The sequence below is a fragment of the Scaptodrosophila lebanonensis genome, unplaced genomic scaffold (genome assembly GCF_003285725.1).
Source record: "Scaptodrosophila lebanonensis strain 11010-0011.00,11010-0021.00 unplaced genomic scaffold, SlebRS2 tig00000043-arrow-pilon, whole genome shotgun sequence".
NCBI classification, from domain to species: Eukaryota; Metazoa; Arthropoda; class Insecta; order Diptera; family Drosophilidae; genus Scaptodrosophila; species Scaptodrosophila lebanonensis.
In genome coordinates this window covers 10,276,714-10,293,990 of record NW_022060545.1, presented here as the reverse complement: position 1 = coordinate 10,293,990, position 17,277 = coordinate 10,276,714, and the positions used below count along the sequence as shown (strand labels likewise).

The 17,277-nt window shown below is 36.8% G+C and overlaps 1 protein-coding gene and 1 long non-coding RNA gene across 2 annotated transcripts; one reads left to right on the top strand and one right to left on the bottom strand.

Moving 5' to 3' along the window:
* Positions 1 to 2,729: 2,729 nt before the first annotated feature.
* On the top strand, positions 2,730 to 5,153 carry LOC115622864 (probable serine hydrolase). The gene is made up of 2 exons (XM_030516949.1): positions 2,730 to 2,875; positions 3,805 to 5,153. Exons 1-2 carry the CDS (start codon positions 2,828 to 2,830, stop codon positions 4,792 to 4,794), a joined length of 1,038 nt encoding a protein of 345 aa, XP_030372809.1. The 5' UTR covers positions 2,730 to 2,827; the 3' UTR covers positions 4,795 to 5,153.
* Positions 5,154 to 14,373: 9,220 nt separating this feature from the next.
* On the bottom strand, positions 14,374 to 14,890 carry LOC115623167. Its single transcript, XR_003995380.1, has 2 exons — positions 14,809 to 14,890; positions 14,374 to 14,752 (listed from the first exon to the last, which is right to left on the bottom strand). It is a non-coding gene; the product is annotated as an uncharacterized LOC115623167 (long non-coding RNA).
* Between the last annotated feature and the right edge of the window lie 2,387 nt (positions 14,891 to 17,277).

Genomic DNA, 17,277 nt, shown 5'->3' with positions numbered 1-17,277 from the left:
CGGACGGACATGTCTAAATCGATTTCTCTCGTCATGCTGATTCAGAATATATATACTTTATGAGGTCGGAGATGCTTCCTTCTGCATGTTACATATTTTGCACAAACCTAATATACCCTTTTTACCCTACGGGTACAGGGTATAAAAATAACAAGAAGATCAGTTTGTGGGAGTAGTACTGGACTGTGAATAATTTAGTTAATATGAAGGTATAAGTGTTTAGGTTCTGGTGTCAAGTTGGAAAAGATGTTTGATTGAAATTTTCCTCTCCATTTTGTGATTAATTTGCATCCCTGGCTGTGGTGCCGGTTCAAGTGGCAGGTGAGCGCATGCAGGCTTTCCTCATCATACAATTGCGATTGCGCTTTTGTGTGGCTGCTGGTGCTCGCGTAATTTCATTTTGAAACGCGCAAATTGCAGGCGGTTGCCCCCATGCTAACCACCCAACCACCCAACCAACCACCCAGCCACCTACGTTGGCCACTCAGCTTACAAATTACGTTTTCAAGTGTGTGCACAGCGGGGGACAACGGAAGGGGATTTATCTTCTAGCAGGTTGCTCGACTCTCAGGCCTTTGATTAAATGTTGTTGCAGTTTCATAAGCCAATCAGTTAGTTGGCCAGCGCTTTGAGTGCACTTGTCTGTCTGCATGGTGGTGGTGGTGTGTGTGTGTGCGCGCGCGTGTGTGTATGGGTGGGCCTGTTTTAATTGCTTTGATATTGAAACGCTTTGCATACTTTTCAGCGGTAGATTTATGATTTTAATTTGTTATTTATCGCTTCCTCGAACCTCCTCGCGGTCGCGCTTCATTTTTCAATAACAGTTTTCCATTTGCACTGCATAAAGATTTATGTTTGGCATTTCGCTATTTTGTTATTTGGCTATTTGGTGATTTGGTTAGAAAAACTAGCCACACACTTGTGCCGCTATTTTGATTATTTTGCTGCATGACTGAGCAGAACAACGCTCGGGATTTTCAGCTTTTTCAGCTTTCTGCCATACACAGAGCCACCAAACACTAAACAAATTTATTGTGTAAGCCTCTGTCGACAACAGTTTTGCGTTTTGGCAAACGGGCATTAATGCTAATGGATTTTTGAATATGTTTCCGCATGTGTCGAGGTCACAGGATGAATAAAAAAGAGCTTAATAAATATTTATTGATATAAATTGTTCGTTTGGTTCTAGTTGAGCCAAAAAAAAAAGAAGAAATGCGTGACAAGCCAAATATATTCAAATTGCGAATAGGTTGGAAAAAACAATTTAAAATCAATTATAAATCTTCATAGCTGTGTGTGGCAATTTGTGTCAAAAACAACCATCGTTGTTCAAAACAAAGCTCAATAATAAAATTTAGGAAGAAACGCTTATGCATATTTAGCTCTGCATGGAATTGTAGGACAACAGTTTTAATTGGCTTTTCAATTTTATTTTTATAAAGCTGTTCTGGATACAGAAGTGATATATCCTAGAGTTAAGACTCTTTGAATTTAAATAACCGATTAAATTCGTGCAGTATTTATTAAAATTTTCAGCCTCCTGAAGTAGGGAAGCCCTATTAGTTCTTTTATAGACTTGTTGAACGATGCATTTTAAAAACTTTTGTCAAGCAATTTCAAAATTAGTAAATGTATAGTAAATTATTAAAATATTGATCAAATAATATTACAAAACAAAATTTTAAAAAGAGAATCATTTAAGTAAAATGTACACTTTTTAATCAAATTTTTTCAAATATTTTTAAGTTATCACAAACGGTTTCTTCAATTATTAATCGAACTATTGGCATCATTAGTGACCTGGTATTGGAACCGTTTTTGCATTCAAAATAAAATTGTAAATCCAATCATAGAGATACTAGTATTTATGAATAATTATAGGGAGCCGTAAAATGTAAGCAATTATATTGTTCTTTTATAATTAGTTTATTTTCATATATGTATAAAAATAGATATTTAAGGCCGGCAAAGCAAACTTATTATTAAAATTTGTAAACGGCGGTTTTTGCAATATACTCGTACGATCATGAATAAGCAATAAATGGACAACAGTACGTAATATACAATCTTCCAATGCTACGTCCATATAGCATGTTCTTTGAAATTAAAATGCTAATATTATTCTATCCAAGCTCTGAGAGTAATGGTATAAAACTATTATTTGACTCTATTTAATCATTTCAAGCATTTTAAAGAATAGTTTTTTAAACAATTCCCTTTATTGAGAAAAATCATGTTAATATTTTTACTTAAAAAATAACATACATACGCTGTCTTTTGTTATAAAATACTAATGTAAACGCTCAGTTGGTTGCTCTCAAAGCTTTCCCCCGTACGAGTATAAGAAGGTGGGAGGCCTCTCCAGAGAGTTCTTTCGCTCACATATTTGGATGATAGCGCTCAGTAGTGCTCATTTAATGCAAGCTGCTTCTCAGTTTTGTTGGGGTTTGCTGTGTAGGCGGTTTCTGCTCGCCCCTGGCCCCTGGCTATCGTCGTTTGCTGTTGTTGTTAGTTCGTCTGATTAAAGTTCATTTTGCCGGCACTGGCGTTTGCTCTTTGTGCGTTTTGTGTTTGCCTCGGCTTTCATTGAATTTAATCAGCGAGCTCAACGAATATCATTTAGTTTTGTTTACACGCTCGCAGAGCGCACTGCGCTTTTCCTCAATTTCCAGCAGCAGTGGCAGCCGGAAATTTTCGACTATTTTTCTTCATATATTCTATAAAAATAGACCAACTCTCGCACATATCTAAGCAGTGCGTATACATATGTAGTTGTGTGTGTGTGCATGTGTCGCATTAAATGGTTTTTATAAAAGCTGAATAGAAGATGACGACGCGACAAACTGATAGCAACGGAATGCTTGAACAAGAACCGGTAAATAAATCAATTTTATAAAATATGATGTTATTGTGATAAATTAATAAATTAATAGTGAAAAGGTACTGAGAATTAATAAACTGCAATATCAGTCAGCCACGTGCTAATTGACCTTATCAGTCTGAAACCCCAGCCGAATGCAAACGACTTTCTCACCTTTGAGTTGCGACAGACCGCACCTGACCATATAGTATACGGGTATATTTAATATAATTTGATGTCTGCTGTAGCTTATCGCTGTGCTGTGCTGATAAGTTGCGAGTTAGCTGCGTAAACGACTACCAGAATCGATTACGCGACTGATTAAGAACAACAACAGTTTTGAAAGAGTATTAAGTAGCTCCGAATTTGTCCACAGGGTCCACTTGAGAACTTACGCGCTATGCCGCTTTTATCGAGCTCATTAGAAGTTCATCAAAAACTTTTGCACAGCGTTACGCTTCAAAGTATTTGCACTAATTTTCAAGTTGAATGCTTCGACAAAAACAACTACAACAAAAGCAACTACAACACAGAAAGTGTTGGGCAAAGTTTTGTGTGTGCCTGTCGCCAAACTACGAAAATCCATTTGTCGAAATTTAAAGTTTGCATGTGCAACCAATCGTAAAGGAAGGGGGATTCGTTAAGGCGGAGTAAAGAGAAAAAAATGATAAATCGTAGCAGCTAGTTGCAGCAACAACAATCAATAGTGCCAACAAATGCTGCCTCCCTAACTGCCTGCCTGGCTGCCATCAATCTACCTAGCAGGTGTCAAATGCAAAAATGTCAGTGTTCGAACGTTTTTGTAAAGTGTAACCAAAACGATTGATCAAAAGTTTGCACGCCACTTTCACAATTAGCGCGACTAACGTTTATCCTTTTTCTCTTCTCTCCACCAATCCTGCTCTGCTCTGCTGTGGCCCGCTCTGCTTGACCTGCTTTGGCAGACCATGGATGTGCGCATCAACATGCCTTGGGGCTATGTGGTTGGCAGGTGGCACGGTAATCGCCAGGTGCGTCCCATACTTGCTCTTCATGGCTGGCTAGACAACATGGGCACATGGAACGAACTGTTGCCACTGCTGCCCGAACACCTGGGCGTCCTTTGCATCGATATGCCTGGACATGGATACTCATCGAAAATGCCCGAGGGTATTGCCTATCATGCTGTCGACTACCTGTGCGTCATACTGCGCATCATGGAGGAATATGGCTGGCAAAAGGTCTCGCTGATGGCCCATTCGATGAGCGCCATGTTGTGCTTCATCTTCGCCTCGCTCTATCCCAACCGCCTGGACATGCTGATCAGTATTGACATTGTTCGTACCCGCTACCGCCAACCCGCCTCACAAATCGATTACCTGCGCACCAACATCGAGCGTTATATGGTGGAGGATGAGCGCTTTGCCAATGCCAAGCGCGCTGAACCGCCCTCCTATACCTACGAGGAGCTGGAGCTGGTCCTATATGAGGGTTCGCAGCGTTCGGTTGCCCTCGAGAACTGCAAGCACATACTTGAGCGCAATATAGCCAAGTCAACAAAGTATCCGGACAAGTATTATTTCTCACGCGATGGACGTTGCAAATACTATTTTGAGTTCCATACGAGTCCGCCGTTTGCCGCCGAACTGGCCAAAACCATACGGAATGTTCCCTATTGTGTCATCAAGGGTTCGGAATCGAATTTCATCGATGAGGAGAGCCAAGAAGTCATTGACATATTGCGAGAGAATAATCCGCATTTCGAGCTGCACGTGGTGCCGGGCACACATCATGTTCATTTGAATAATGCCACAGGCGTGGCTGAGGTTATTAATCCTTTCATACAACGCCATCGACCTCCATTGCTCGAGTCGTGGACTGTGGAAGAGGACTTCGCAGCCGTTGTGGAGGATGAAGAGAATGTGAAGCGAAGAAAGAGAAAAAGTAACCTCTAGCTGTTGCACACATCTCTGAGATGACAGCAGCAGCGCTGTATTGATTTTATCACTGCTTTTGTTTTATTCAAAACATCATAGACTTAAAACTAACGCGTGAATTAATTATGCTAGTCATCAATTAAGTATGAACTATGCAACGAAATTGACACTTCTTCCTCCCTCTTTAGTGCTTTAAATATTCTCAAGCGTTTTCAAATTGTGTATAATTTATTTCTTTAAGCTTTTAGATTGTGTGGAGGAACTTCTTATTTTGGAAAAACCTACAAATATTGTCAGACATTTTCTTTTCTTATTTGTTTGATGATACAAGTAAGTTTGAAGCGCGCTTTTTGTAATAAAATTATATTTTGTGGAAATCATTGCACAACTCTTTACAATATCTTATGATAGTAATATTCAAACATTAATATTACAAAGTTTTTCGTTAGCTGAAAATTAATATTTTAAAGATATACTTAAAAAGAATTCAAAAAGTTCATTGAAATTCTTTATTATATTATGGTTAAGTGAAGAAAGGTAATACTACCCTATAGTACAGTTTTGGGCAGTTTTGGGTTTTGATTAAAAAAAACTTCAAGAATAATCATTATTTAATGAGTTTTATTTTTTTGCTCAAAATATAACGTTTATTAGTTAAGTTGAAAAGTAAAACTCAAAACTAATTATTATATTGGGAGCGAATGAAAAAAATTAAAAAATTAAACTTTATTGTAATTTTTATAATAACACTTTAATGATTACTGTCGCTTTTCTATAGCCTTTGGGTATATATATTTATAGTTCTAAGTATCATACTACACTTTGTAATTTGAAACATTTACAAATCGACCGGTACACAGTAGACACCTGTTCTGGGAAAATCTCGGCTGGTATTGCAACCAACATCAATAAGTTGTGCTGCTCTTTCTGTTCTCTCGTGTGGCGCTGATCTTCGAAGCACGGGCAGTTCGCACGTTTTGATGAGTAAAGTGTTTGTTAAGTGAAGTAAATTATAGACTAGTGACGAAGCGCGTTCGAGTAGATAGTTCAGCTGCTGCTTTACTACCTGCCCGCTGTTGTTCTGCGCAGCAAATACCGCTCTCAAAGGGCGATTTTCACATCTTTTTAATAGCACTCGAAGCAAAACTCCATCAACTGCTCTAACGAATTAATTTAGAACATAAAAAATTACAATGAAAATCTAAGCTTGATTTCTTACTCTTTTTCGGTGTCGGAAATAAACTTAAATACAGAATTGATATTTTTGCAGACAAAATTGATACCTGTTATTTGTTGACACAAAAGTAACACTTTTTAATGCAAATGTATGGAGCAGAAGAATTAAAGTAAATGTCTCTTGCAATATGTTTGTTTTGAAATATGTTGTCTTTCTACTATGAACTCTCACTCTCTCGCTCTGTCTATGTCTCTTTAAAATGAATGAGCTCTTTATCCCATTTTGCAGACAGAGCTTTGTTATTATTAAACAAGTTTGCTTTTTTTTTTAATTTTTTTATATTTAATTAACTCATGGGCATATGGTTCAGCTTCAGCCTTGCTTGGGCTTTCCTTTTATTGTGGTTACTAATACCAAAGACTAATCTTGTTAATGAAAAATTGCATGGCAGAGCTTGCAATAGCGATCCGCAAAAACCGTAGCTTTAGTGATTATCCTAAGCTTGGCATTATTTCAATCAATCAAATTGCCGCCCCAGTTTTTTGTTTTCCAATTGAAATTTGAGCGCGTTGGTGTTTTGATGAGGGTTTGCGTTACACTGGCCATGCAATTATGCGCTGCATGCCCAGACAGCAACCACTTAAAAACAATGGCCCGAAAGGTTGGTTCAGACATTGCGCGCCTTTTTGTATGCTACACTAAACAGTAGGTCAAGGGGTATCGACTGGGGCAGGGCAGGGAGCGGACAAGACTCAGATAACAACAGCCTTGAAATCGAATTGTTGTTGTCTGTCCAGCGGCTACCGGGTAATAAACCCAAGCCCTATCGTGCCAAAATAAACAAATTTAACGTTTTTATTGCCAATGCAAGTCCGCGCCCTTCTCCTCTGCCAGTGCCAGTGCCAGCGCCAGTGCCTGTGCGGTATACTTTCGTTTTGGTAAATTAAATTAGGTTTGTCCGGGAAAAATGGCTGAAGCGCAGGAAGAGGTAGCGGTGGTCGTGGTAGCAATACGATTACGTTTTTTCCGCCGCAACGGAATTGATAGCGGATATAAATATTTAATGTTTTGGCAATAAAAAAGTGAACGAACAAACGCCGTGCAAGTCTGCAAGGAGCGAGAAAGAGAAATGAAGGGTGTTGAACCAGCTGAGCCCGGGCATTGATAAAGCGACCTTATGATAAATTTAAACTGCGGTTAACGCGTAATTTCATTTGCCTTAAAATCAATAAAAAAATATTTGTATGCATATGTCAGCCTCAAATTTGCGACTGGGAACAATATTTTACGGTCTAATTAATAATATCCGCGAGAGGAGACTGAATATAACTTTCGCCATATTATGCGCTTCTCGAGTGCTTGCATGGCCAACTAAGCCATCAAGTAGTTGACGCAGCCAGGACTTGACATACATACTACATAGTATAAGCTAATATCTACTTGTATGTATAGTATGAAAGGCATGTGAGAAATGTTGAAGAATGCTGAACATTTTATCAAACGGCAACGCCTCAAAGCAGACAACCATTTATGCACCTTTTTAAGATACACGCTTAATTAGCAAAGTCATTCAAAAGTGTTGCCAGTTAATTGACTTTTGACGCTCAGTTTTTCCTGCGAATAAGTGGTCGTCTCTCTCTGTGTGTGTGTGTGTTTGTGCGAGTTAAACAATTTTACCGTTGCACTTTTGCCATTGGCTTTTGGTTTGCTTTTATATGCACTTTAAACGAAAGCGGTATTCAAATTTTTTGATCCCGCTTGTAACACTTTAAACTCTTAATTCAATAAATCAATGCACAATTTAAAATATCTCTATTGGATGAAAAAATGAATACATACATTGATATTCATAGCGCATAATGAAAAAGATTATATAAATAGCAAAGGTAAACTTTTGAAATGAACACCAATTCGATTTATATAGTGGAAGACATAAAGAGAGCTTGAACACATTTTAAATAAAAAATATATTTATGTCTTACTTCAGGTTTGAAATCCACTTCTCTTAAAAAACTATTTAAAAAGGATCTTGGTATAAAATAGAGTGCAAAAATTGTTAGATTGAAAAAAAAATCTTCAAAAATGAAAGAACAGTTTGCGACACTATTTCTAACAAATCAAAATGTGCGTAAAGATTTATTGGAATTATTGAAATTATAAATTTATTGAAAATAGAATCCTTTTTTGACTATAAATGTAAATAATAAATAATAAATGTTAATAATTCAGAATAATTAGTTTCCTTGTGTGGAAAATAGTTAACATGCTTTCAACAAAACAAAGAGTAAAAATACCATCTGATAGAAATAATCGGAAAAAACGGCGAACTGTCTTAACGATTGGCAACACAATATAGAAAACTTTTAACGCTTCTACCGACTTCCACCATCAATAATTAATTCGAAAAATTAAAAATATTACATTTTACATACTAATAGATAATTTTTTTTTTTTTAACTTTTTAGTGCTTATTAACAGCTTTAGCTATAAAGCAAAGTACTATCTAATCAAAGCTCGAATAACTTTTCAGTGGGTGACGTTGTCCTAGATGCCAATGCTGCTTACCCAAACACTATTTGTATACCCTATACCCGAAGGTCGGGTCCCGAAGCAAGTCCATGTTATCGGAAAGAGAAGACGTCAATTACAGGAATATAAGGTATATATAGTGGTCAAAAGAACGACCACTCATAATATATACCACAAACATATTAATCAATTTTAGTTACTATACATTTAGTAAATATGTTTCCATATTAAGCCAGTTTATCGAATGTTTATTCAAGTTGCAGGAATGTGGGACAAGGCACGCATACCGGGTATACAAGAGTAAAATAATTTATAAATTTGATGGAAAGAGTATAGTTGTTTCGACCCGAGGAAAAACACCATTTATTTTCTCAATTTCCTTTTCATTTTCTGCACCTAAGTCACGAGCTTGGACGCCTCTGCTGGCTTTGGTTGCTCGTCTCGTTGCTGCTGAGACGCTTATGAATTCAATGAAGCATTGCTAAGCTACTTTCATTGCGCGTTCTCTGCTAACTGCTAGCTTCCCCTTCCACTTCTAGTCCTTTGACACATTGCAGTTTTGTTGTAGGGATGGATAACTAGCTTGCTTTCCAACTGACTCTGAAGTCCGATTTGCGCTGTAATTACACATTAAATAACTCAGGCAAAGAAATTAACTGCCGCATAAACATTTTTGTGCGCTTGGTATAAAATTTTTTTGAAAAAATTTCTTCTTGTCGTTGTTGTTGTTGGTGCTACTGCAATGCACATAAAACTAAGCACATTGTGTTGCCATAATAATAAATTCAGTTTAGAGCAGCTGCAGTAGGGGCAAAAACAACAACAACAACGTCAGTGAGTGCATTTAATTTTGTTGAAGCGGCCACTTAGTGGCTCTTCATGTTACTTGTTGTTGTTGCTGTTATTGCCGTTGTTGCAGCATAAATTAAATTAAAGCTGGCCCCACAGTCAGCCATCCAGTGTGACCAGCCAACGACCACGAGGCAAGCACAATCAAGCAACCCAACGTCTGCATCGCCTGCCGCGCAATTACTCACAGCGCCTACAACATGACGCAGGCAATTGTATGCCGCTGCTTTGGCCATGCACTCGAAGAAAAATAGTGAAAAACTAGAAAATTATTTAAAAAAAAATACCTGTTTCATCTTATAATGCTGAATTAAGAGGAACTCTATGATTTGAAGAAGAGTTTAGGAACCGATATCAATTATTCGACATAAATAAGACAGATATAGATTATAGATTGCGCTCTTCAAGTATTATAACTAAAAATCCCTTACAAATAAAAATAAATATGCATTTAAAGATGATATCAAAAAAGTATCTGTTTAACAAGAATGAAAATTATGATGTGAAGGGATAATTAGATTGGATTATTAGACTCGAATTCAATTTTTTAAAATCTACGCTTATTTGATCTACAAGTATTTGAGGAATGCATACTTTGCAGGATTTATTATGTCTTCTTCATACCACTGAGGCAGAGTCTGAATTTTGTATTCCCCGACAGTATATTTTTGTGAAAGCGGTACTCTAAGAAACGTTGAACGAAATCGAAGAAACTACTTCAACTTTACATACTTTTTACAGCTCGCTAATAGCTTTGATGATGATTTGCATTATAGATGCCTAGAACTCGCATTAATGTCTGCTTAAAGATTCAAATTATTTTTAAAAATAATTTCCAAACATTTAATTTCCTAACATTGGTCAAAGAAGTCGTTGGAAAAATCTACAAAAAAAACATCAACTTGAGTGCTTTCTAAAATTTTTTATTTTTATTTTTTATTCTTTTCTGGTATCAATTTTAGGAAGTTTGGTTATTCTAGCTCTTATACTTCTGAGATCCTTGCGTTCATACAGACAGACAGACGGACATGGCTATATCGACTCGGCTTGTCATCTTGATCAAGAATATATATACTTTGTGGGGTCTGCCACGCCTCCTTTGGTGTGTGTGTGTTCCATGTACACTCGCACAACACGGTATATTCGTTTTGTTTTACCCTTTGGGTACAGGGTATAAAAATTAATTCGTTGTGCAAGCTTTGTTAAGTGTAGTTATTGCTGTACCTATAGTATATATGTATGTGCCACACATTCAAGCGCCTCTGACCTTCGGACATTTGCAAATGTGTAAACATTTCTCAGCATGCTGCTGCGCACATCCCAGATATTTGCCTTACTTGGGCACTGATTTATGCTAAAAAGGAAAGAGTGCGAAGGGGGAAAACGCATGGGAGAAATCATGAGAAATCGTTAATTGTGCAAAGTGCTTGCAGTTTTTCTGAAAAATCTCTGCGCCTTCTTGGTCACACTTACGACACTGCTCCCAGAGCCCACAGGATGGCCACACCCTTCTCGTCTGACTTGGCGCAATTATGCTAATGGGCTCATCGCACGCTGGCAAAAGCGCAACAAAAGTTAATGCGACATATTTGCATTGAAATTAATGCACTTTAAAGCATTTTGCGCAATTTTTCGCTATCGCCGCTTGTTCCACCCACACTCTCCTTTTACACTCGATTTCCCCCCTTTTCTCCACATTTTTTTTTTTTTGCATTTTGTGAAACGCGCTGCAACAAAGTGCATTTTAAATGCCACTCCCATGCGATTTAAGTGTTAATATTTCATGAGGCAGCTTTAGGCACTTGACGCTTGTGAAAAGTTTATTAAATTAGCTCTCAGCTCGTTGCCAGTTATTGAAAATTTGGAATTCTTTCAGGGCGTTGCATGTCATTGGCGTCAGGAAATTGTTGATGGATGTGTTCATAGAGTTATAGAAATATGCGAAAAAGTTGCTATCGAGCACATGTTCTCAGTAAAAATAAAATTAAAAATTGTAGTTGCTCACACTACACATTTTCATTTTACTTTCTAATTCCTAATTAATTTTAAGGTATAAATTGGTTTCATATTTTATAATTTTTGACTTGTTTGCCTCTATTTGAAGTGATATGGTCGACATAATCGAGTTTTGATAGTAACTTAGAAAAGTGTCTTTAAAGCCGTATCTAACAAATCCGTTTTATTCTTGCTGGTCACACATATATTTATTTTTCTACACGCCGCTACTACTTTACTAAATCTTGCTTTACTCTGCTCGGGCTACCATTTTTAAAGCTTTTTTGCGGCTGCTCTTAAACTACTTCTATCAGATGAACTGGTTTTAAAAATTTTTACATTTGCCTAAATTTAATGCTGGCTTTAATAAAAGCTACGAAAATAAGAATGGTGATCCAGGAAATATTGTACAATTGAAAATATGAGTTTAACCTGTAAAAAAATTAGGTTGTTCTCTCTAAAATAGATTTGAATTGTATTTATATTATTGAAAGTATTTAAAATTGGGATTAATATATAAATTAATTAATTAGTTTCATTCCGATTGGACTAACATTAAACAACAAGGATTACAGTAAATGACAAGAGTTTGAAGCATACTGTGTAGTTTTCCATTTTTTTAAATGTAAATCATGTCTATCCTGACATTATCAATAATCATTTCAACTTAGAGTCGTTTGAAGCAGTTGAAGTGTGGCAGCATGACGAGTAGTATATCGTATAATAATAAATGAGATTGACAGTTGGAGTTGAATAAATGTCGATTGCAAAGCTGACAATAGCGAGCTTTTCAGATGTGAGCATAAAAAAGGTTATGTTTTTCAAATTTGACGACTTTCGAAGGTATGGGGAACTGAGGAGGCGACGATGGAAACTATATGGTTTAAAAATTATGGAGAAGGGGGAAACCAATGCCGGGTTTTATGTGACGCTATAAATAAAGCAATAACATTATTTTGAAGTATCTCATTATGTGTTACGGCTATGGGTGCTGCCATTTTTTATGACGCGTACGCACACATACACAACCACACACACACAAACACGCACGCAACCGCAGCATGGCGGACATTTTGAAGTAGTTGTCGGCCCCCGAAAGTATGCCACAGAAATGTGTGCGGACCGAAAGTCATTTATGCAAAAGTTTTCATGCTTCTGGCAATTAGTTTTTGCCAATGGCCGCACATTTAAGCCGACCCACATAGCTGGGCTCGAGTGTGCGTATCCTTAGCCTGAGGATGTGCTACTGTGTGAGTCCCTAATGATGGCACAACTATCAAATATCAACGCACACATTTGCACAGCTGCCGCAATTAGCACGTTTCGCACATTGATTTGGACAAGACCCTAAAAACGAAAAGAACCACACTAAGAAGTCAAACAAGAAAGAAAAAAACTATAAAAAAAACATGAAAGTAAAGTGTTCCGGGTTTGGCGCTAATTGCAACGTTTGCGCCTCAATAAAGTGAGGCATTGATATAATTATTAATTATGTAATGTGTAACTTGAAATCGTTTGCCATTTACTCAAGTGAAAGGATAAGGAAAAGACGTGTTGGTGTGTGTGTGCGTGTCTGAGTGTGAAATGAACAGTACTTCCACATTCTTGGCATATTTGTTTCTACTGTCCTTTCCAGTTACTTTGACGCGCTTCCTCTCACATGAATGTCATTTGCATAAAATGACAATTTTATTTATTTTATCGGCTGAACAAGGACCATTTAGTTTTCAGTTTGCTGGCGTGGCATTTTTTGATGCAATCTACATTTTTCATTACGATAGGCATCGGAGCTAGAATATATATAACTTAGCTATTTAATATGCATGTCTATTTGTTGCTGTGCCATTCGATTGGAGGCCACTGCCATCAGCAAATGAATGAACTTCTCAAAACAGCCCGACAGCTGTCAAAGCTCTACACTCTGCTGTGCAGTGAAACTTTCAGGATTCTGAATGCATAAATAGTGTGGGGAGTGCATTCTGGCCCATTTCAATTATACTCGTAACTTTTAAAAACTTGTGCAAACTTTTCCTCTTTTTTTCGGCTTATGGCCACAATTAGTCTAAGTGTATGTGCCTATGCGTGAACCAACATGGGTCGAATTCGAGTTAACTTATGAAAGAGTGCTAACGATAAACTCGACACATTGCCCTTCCACTTGCTCCAGAGATGAGAATGTGTGCGAAGGCACGTGACAATTCTCATTTTCTGGCGCTGGGCAAAAGCTTCATTCATTCAAAGGAAAGTGTGAAAAGGAAGTTATTTGAATTACGAATTTACATACATTTTTACACACACATATGCCTTATCCTAATGATGATGGCAATGTTCATGTTAGATTTCTCTATTGAACTTTTCTAAGTTGAAATTTCCATTATATTATTTAAGTCCGAGGAATAATAATCAATATTTGCTTCAAGCTTGTCAGATTCTGAGTGATTTAATTCGAATTTTGAACGTTAGTTATCTATTAAGCATACATCTATGCATAAGATGCTGGATTAAATGTACTTCTACTGACATCTTCAAGAGCAGTTCACCTTGAAGTGCAATTTAAACAGATTCGAGAATTAACAATGATTACATTTTAAATTTCCTTGGAGTCGATTTCATTAAGATAACTGATTTTCGGAAATTTTCCCTCAGCATTATTGAAAATTGCTGTTTATATCTTATAGTCAACACAGTATTAAGACAAAATTGATCAGAATCGAGTTCATTTGAGTATAATGGATAAAGATCTAATTTTTTTATTTTAATCAATCAGTCTTTGTTATACTTTCTTGCATTTTCTTACACATGCTATTGCCGATGTACAGCGGTTCACATTAACTTTATAGCCATTATATATCCAAAACTGACAGTTATTGGTGTTTGAATTATAAGACCAACTAAGCTTATGACCTTTACAGATCTTTTTATATTTCTGTTAAATTTTAAAAGTCATATGTTTTCTTGCAGGCCTAATGCTATGCCAAGCAGTGAAAATAAAATACAAAAGACACCAACGTATTATATTACTATTACTAAGCCATTACCTAGTCTAGTTTTAAATCTAAATTTTACGTTTATTTATATTAAAGCGAAACATTACATTTTCATGCCAGGCTAATGAAATACACCGTACAACTTATCGTAGTAATCGGTTTGGTGAAAGAATAAGTAATTCAGAATGTAACCAACTATAGCTGAAGAAATTCTGTTTATAGCGAAAAAGGCTGAGTGTTTTTTTTTAAATTAATTAACTTTCGTCGCACTTTTTTAGGCACGCATCCTCCGAGTCAAAGCGATTAGCGTTACCTCCACAGCCTCCATATATCCAATAAAGGCATTCATGGATCTCTAATATATATGAATAGCTGGGAAAGTTGCCCTTACAAGCGGGCTTACCTGGGCCATTAATCATTGGGGGCAGTCCACAAATTGCTGTTAAAATTATAGCGCCATATAAATATTATTCAAATATTATATTCACTTCTTACGGTCTTTTAAGCTCAACGTTAACCCAAGCAGTAAAAATAGATTAAATAGTGCAACAATGTTTTTCATTGCTTTCGATAACTAAATTTTATGTCTGCGTTGTATGAGTGTTGGCCATAAACTAGCAATTTAGCAAAGATTCATGCTATTTTACCAGTGAAGAATGCAATTTGTTTTGCAAAATTTCGTAAAACACTTTATTTAAGATATAAATTATTAAGAAGCTCCCCAAAATGGCAGCCATAACTTACCTAAAGCCTTACTAAAGTAAATGGTTTATATGACAATTGATTTCGAAATATGTTGTCGCGGTAGTCAAGGGTATAATCCTGTAGAAACCTAGGCTAAGATTTGCGGTTTTAAATTCATCAGGTACTATAGCAATAGGTCTGTAAGGTCAAAGATTCTACTATTCTGTTTCTGTCTCTTTCAAATTCATATTTTATATAACTATTCTAGAAGAATCGCAGGTTTTTCAAAACATTTTCAATATAATTGAAGTCGAGCATTAATTTGAATAGGTATCGATAAATAGAAGCTTTAAATGCAATCTTACTATACTATTTTTGAATTCTTTGTTGGCGAAACACGAAAAATTGCTCCAAGGGAAGTCCTTATGGACTACAGATACAGGGTACCCCAGCTTGTTCGGCAACTTATAATACAATTATACTCAATTTATATTATTAGCTGAGGGGCATAATAAACGACTAATGAATGTAATAGACAGAGGCTGACTTAGGAGCATGATGAGACAAACTTGCTGTGGACATTATGTTTTATATATTTTTAAATTCTGTATAAATCAAAATCTGCTCAAAAATCGCTCTCAGTACTAGAAACCTTTCTTTTGTGAAGTTACTAACCATAATTGAAATATCAGACAACTATATAACTGCCATAGGAATGCTTAATATAACTAAAATTTATTACAGCTGAATGGCAGGGATGTGAAAATAGGAGAGTAGAGTCGCGCTGGAACAACATTACGATTATATTCGTTATTTTCTTAATAAATCCAATTAGTGCAAAATATGGTTGACGCCCTTTTTGCATCTGCGAAGAGAAGGTGGGCTGGTAGTAACATTTTTTGATTAAATTATTTGTGTTGTGAAACCATAAAATTATATGAGACCATGGCGAAATTATTATATACTCGTATATATGTCGCTCTCCATATTTTCCAGACACTTACAATTTATGGTCATTGGCATTTCCAGAGAACACGAACATAACCCATTCTGTGGTCGTCTAGACATGGCACCCAGTACTCAATGGAAAGTCTTGACAAGTGCCACACACACACGAACATATGCACGTATGCAAAGAATGCAAAAAGAAAACGCCAAGAAGTAAAACTCGCGGTGCCTGACACCTGTCAACACCGCCTTGCCCCCCCAAACACACGGGTGTCATTCCCAACTGTTGTGCGAGTTATTTAAGCCAAGGCGGCGCTTTTAAACTGCTCGGAAAGTCCTGAGTGTTGGTAACTGGGCTAACTTGTGCTACTCTAAGCAGAAATTACAAATTGAAAACAAGCTGTCAGGCTTGCTTGACAAGCGGAAAGGGAAGTGCTGTTAACACCGCACGCACACACACACAGACACAGAGACACATATACAAATACACTCCCACACACACAGTGATAACTTGCCATGCGTGTAAATGCTTCGCCACTTAGTTCATGTTGATGTTGATAAAGTTGAGAGTTACTTTACATTTTTGCACTTAAATGTTCTGACAATCAAAAGTAAAACAAGTTGAGGAATATGCGCTTTCTTTGCAGTTCGTTGCCTGCATTATACGATTTTTCTATTGTTGTTGCTGTTGTTGCTTTGAGAACTTATAAAGTTTCTTTATGGTTAAAAACTTTTCACACTTGAACTGACGGGGCACAGTTTGAAAAACCGGAACATATGTACTATATGTGAGCTACTTCGGCTGCACATGACTTCTGATTTGCTGTCCAAATTACTAAAAATCTTTGTGCTGAAGCAAAAAGTTTTTTTCAATTTCTCTTCTGTTTTTTGCTCCTATATGTGCGGTCTCTTTGGCAATTTCACAGCTCGATGGCTGCCACAAATTTTTGGGCAATTTGCAAAATACTTGTGAAGCGAAAACCTGACAACGTACAACCAACAACCAAAAGCCAACAACAACCAACAGCGAACAGCGAACCGAATACGAGCAGCTAACTATGCCAAAATATTTGCTAAACAAATTAAAATTTACATTGATATCAAAAAGTTGTATGCTGATGATGTTTTTCTGCTTGTTTTTATCAAATTACAGCAATTGCCAAACCGTCAAGCGCCATTCGGCATGCAAACAGTCAGCGAGGCAGCTGCAAAGAGTGAACACAGAAATAAAAACTGAAAACTGAAAAACGAGCACACAGAAAAGAGGATGCAAGTGCAAATAAACAAAACCAACGGCATGGATATCGTTAAATGCAATCACAACGGAGGGGC

Coding starts and splice junctions, on each gene's coding strand:
- LOC115622864 (XM_030516949.1), top strand. CDS start 2,828: ATGACGACGCGACAAACTGATAGCAACGGAATGCTTGAACAAGAACCG. Junction 2,876..3,804: donor GAATGCTTGAACAAGAACCG/GTAAATAAATCA, acceptor CTGCTTTGGCAG/ACCATGGATGTGCGCATCAA.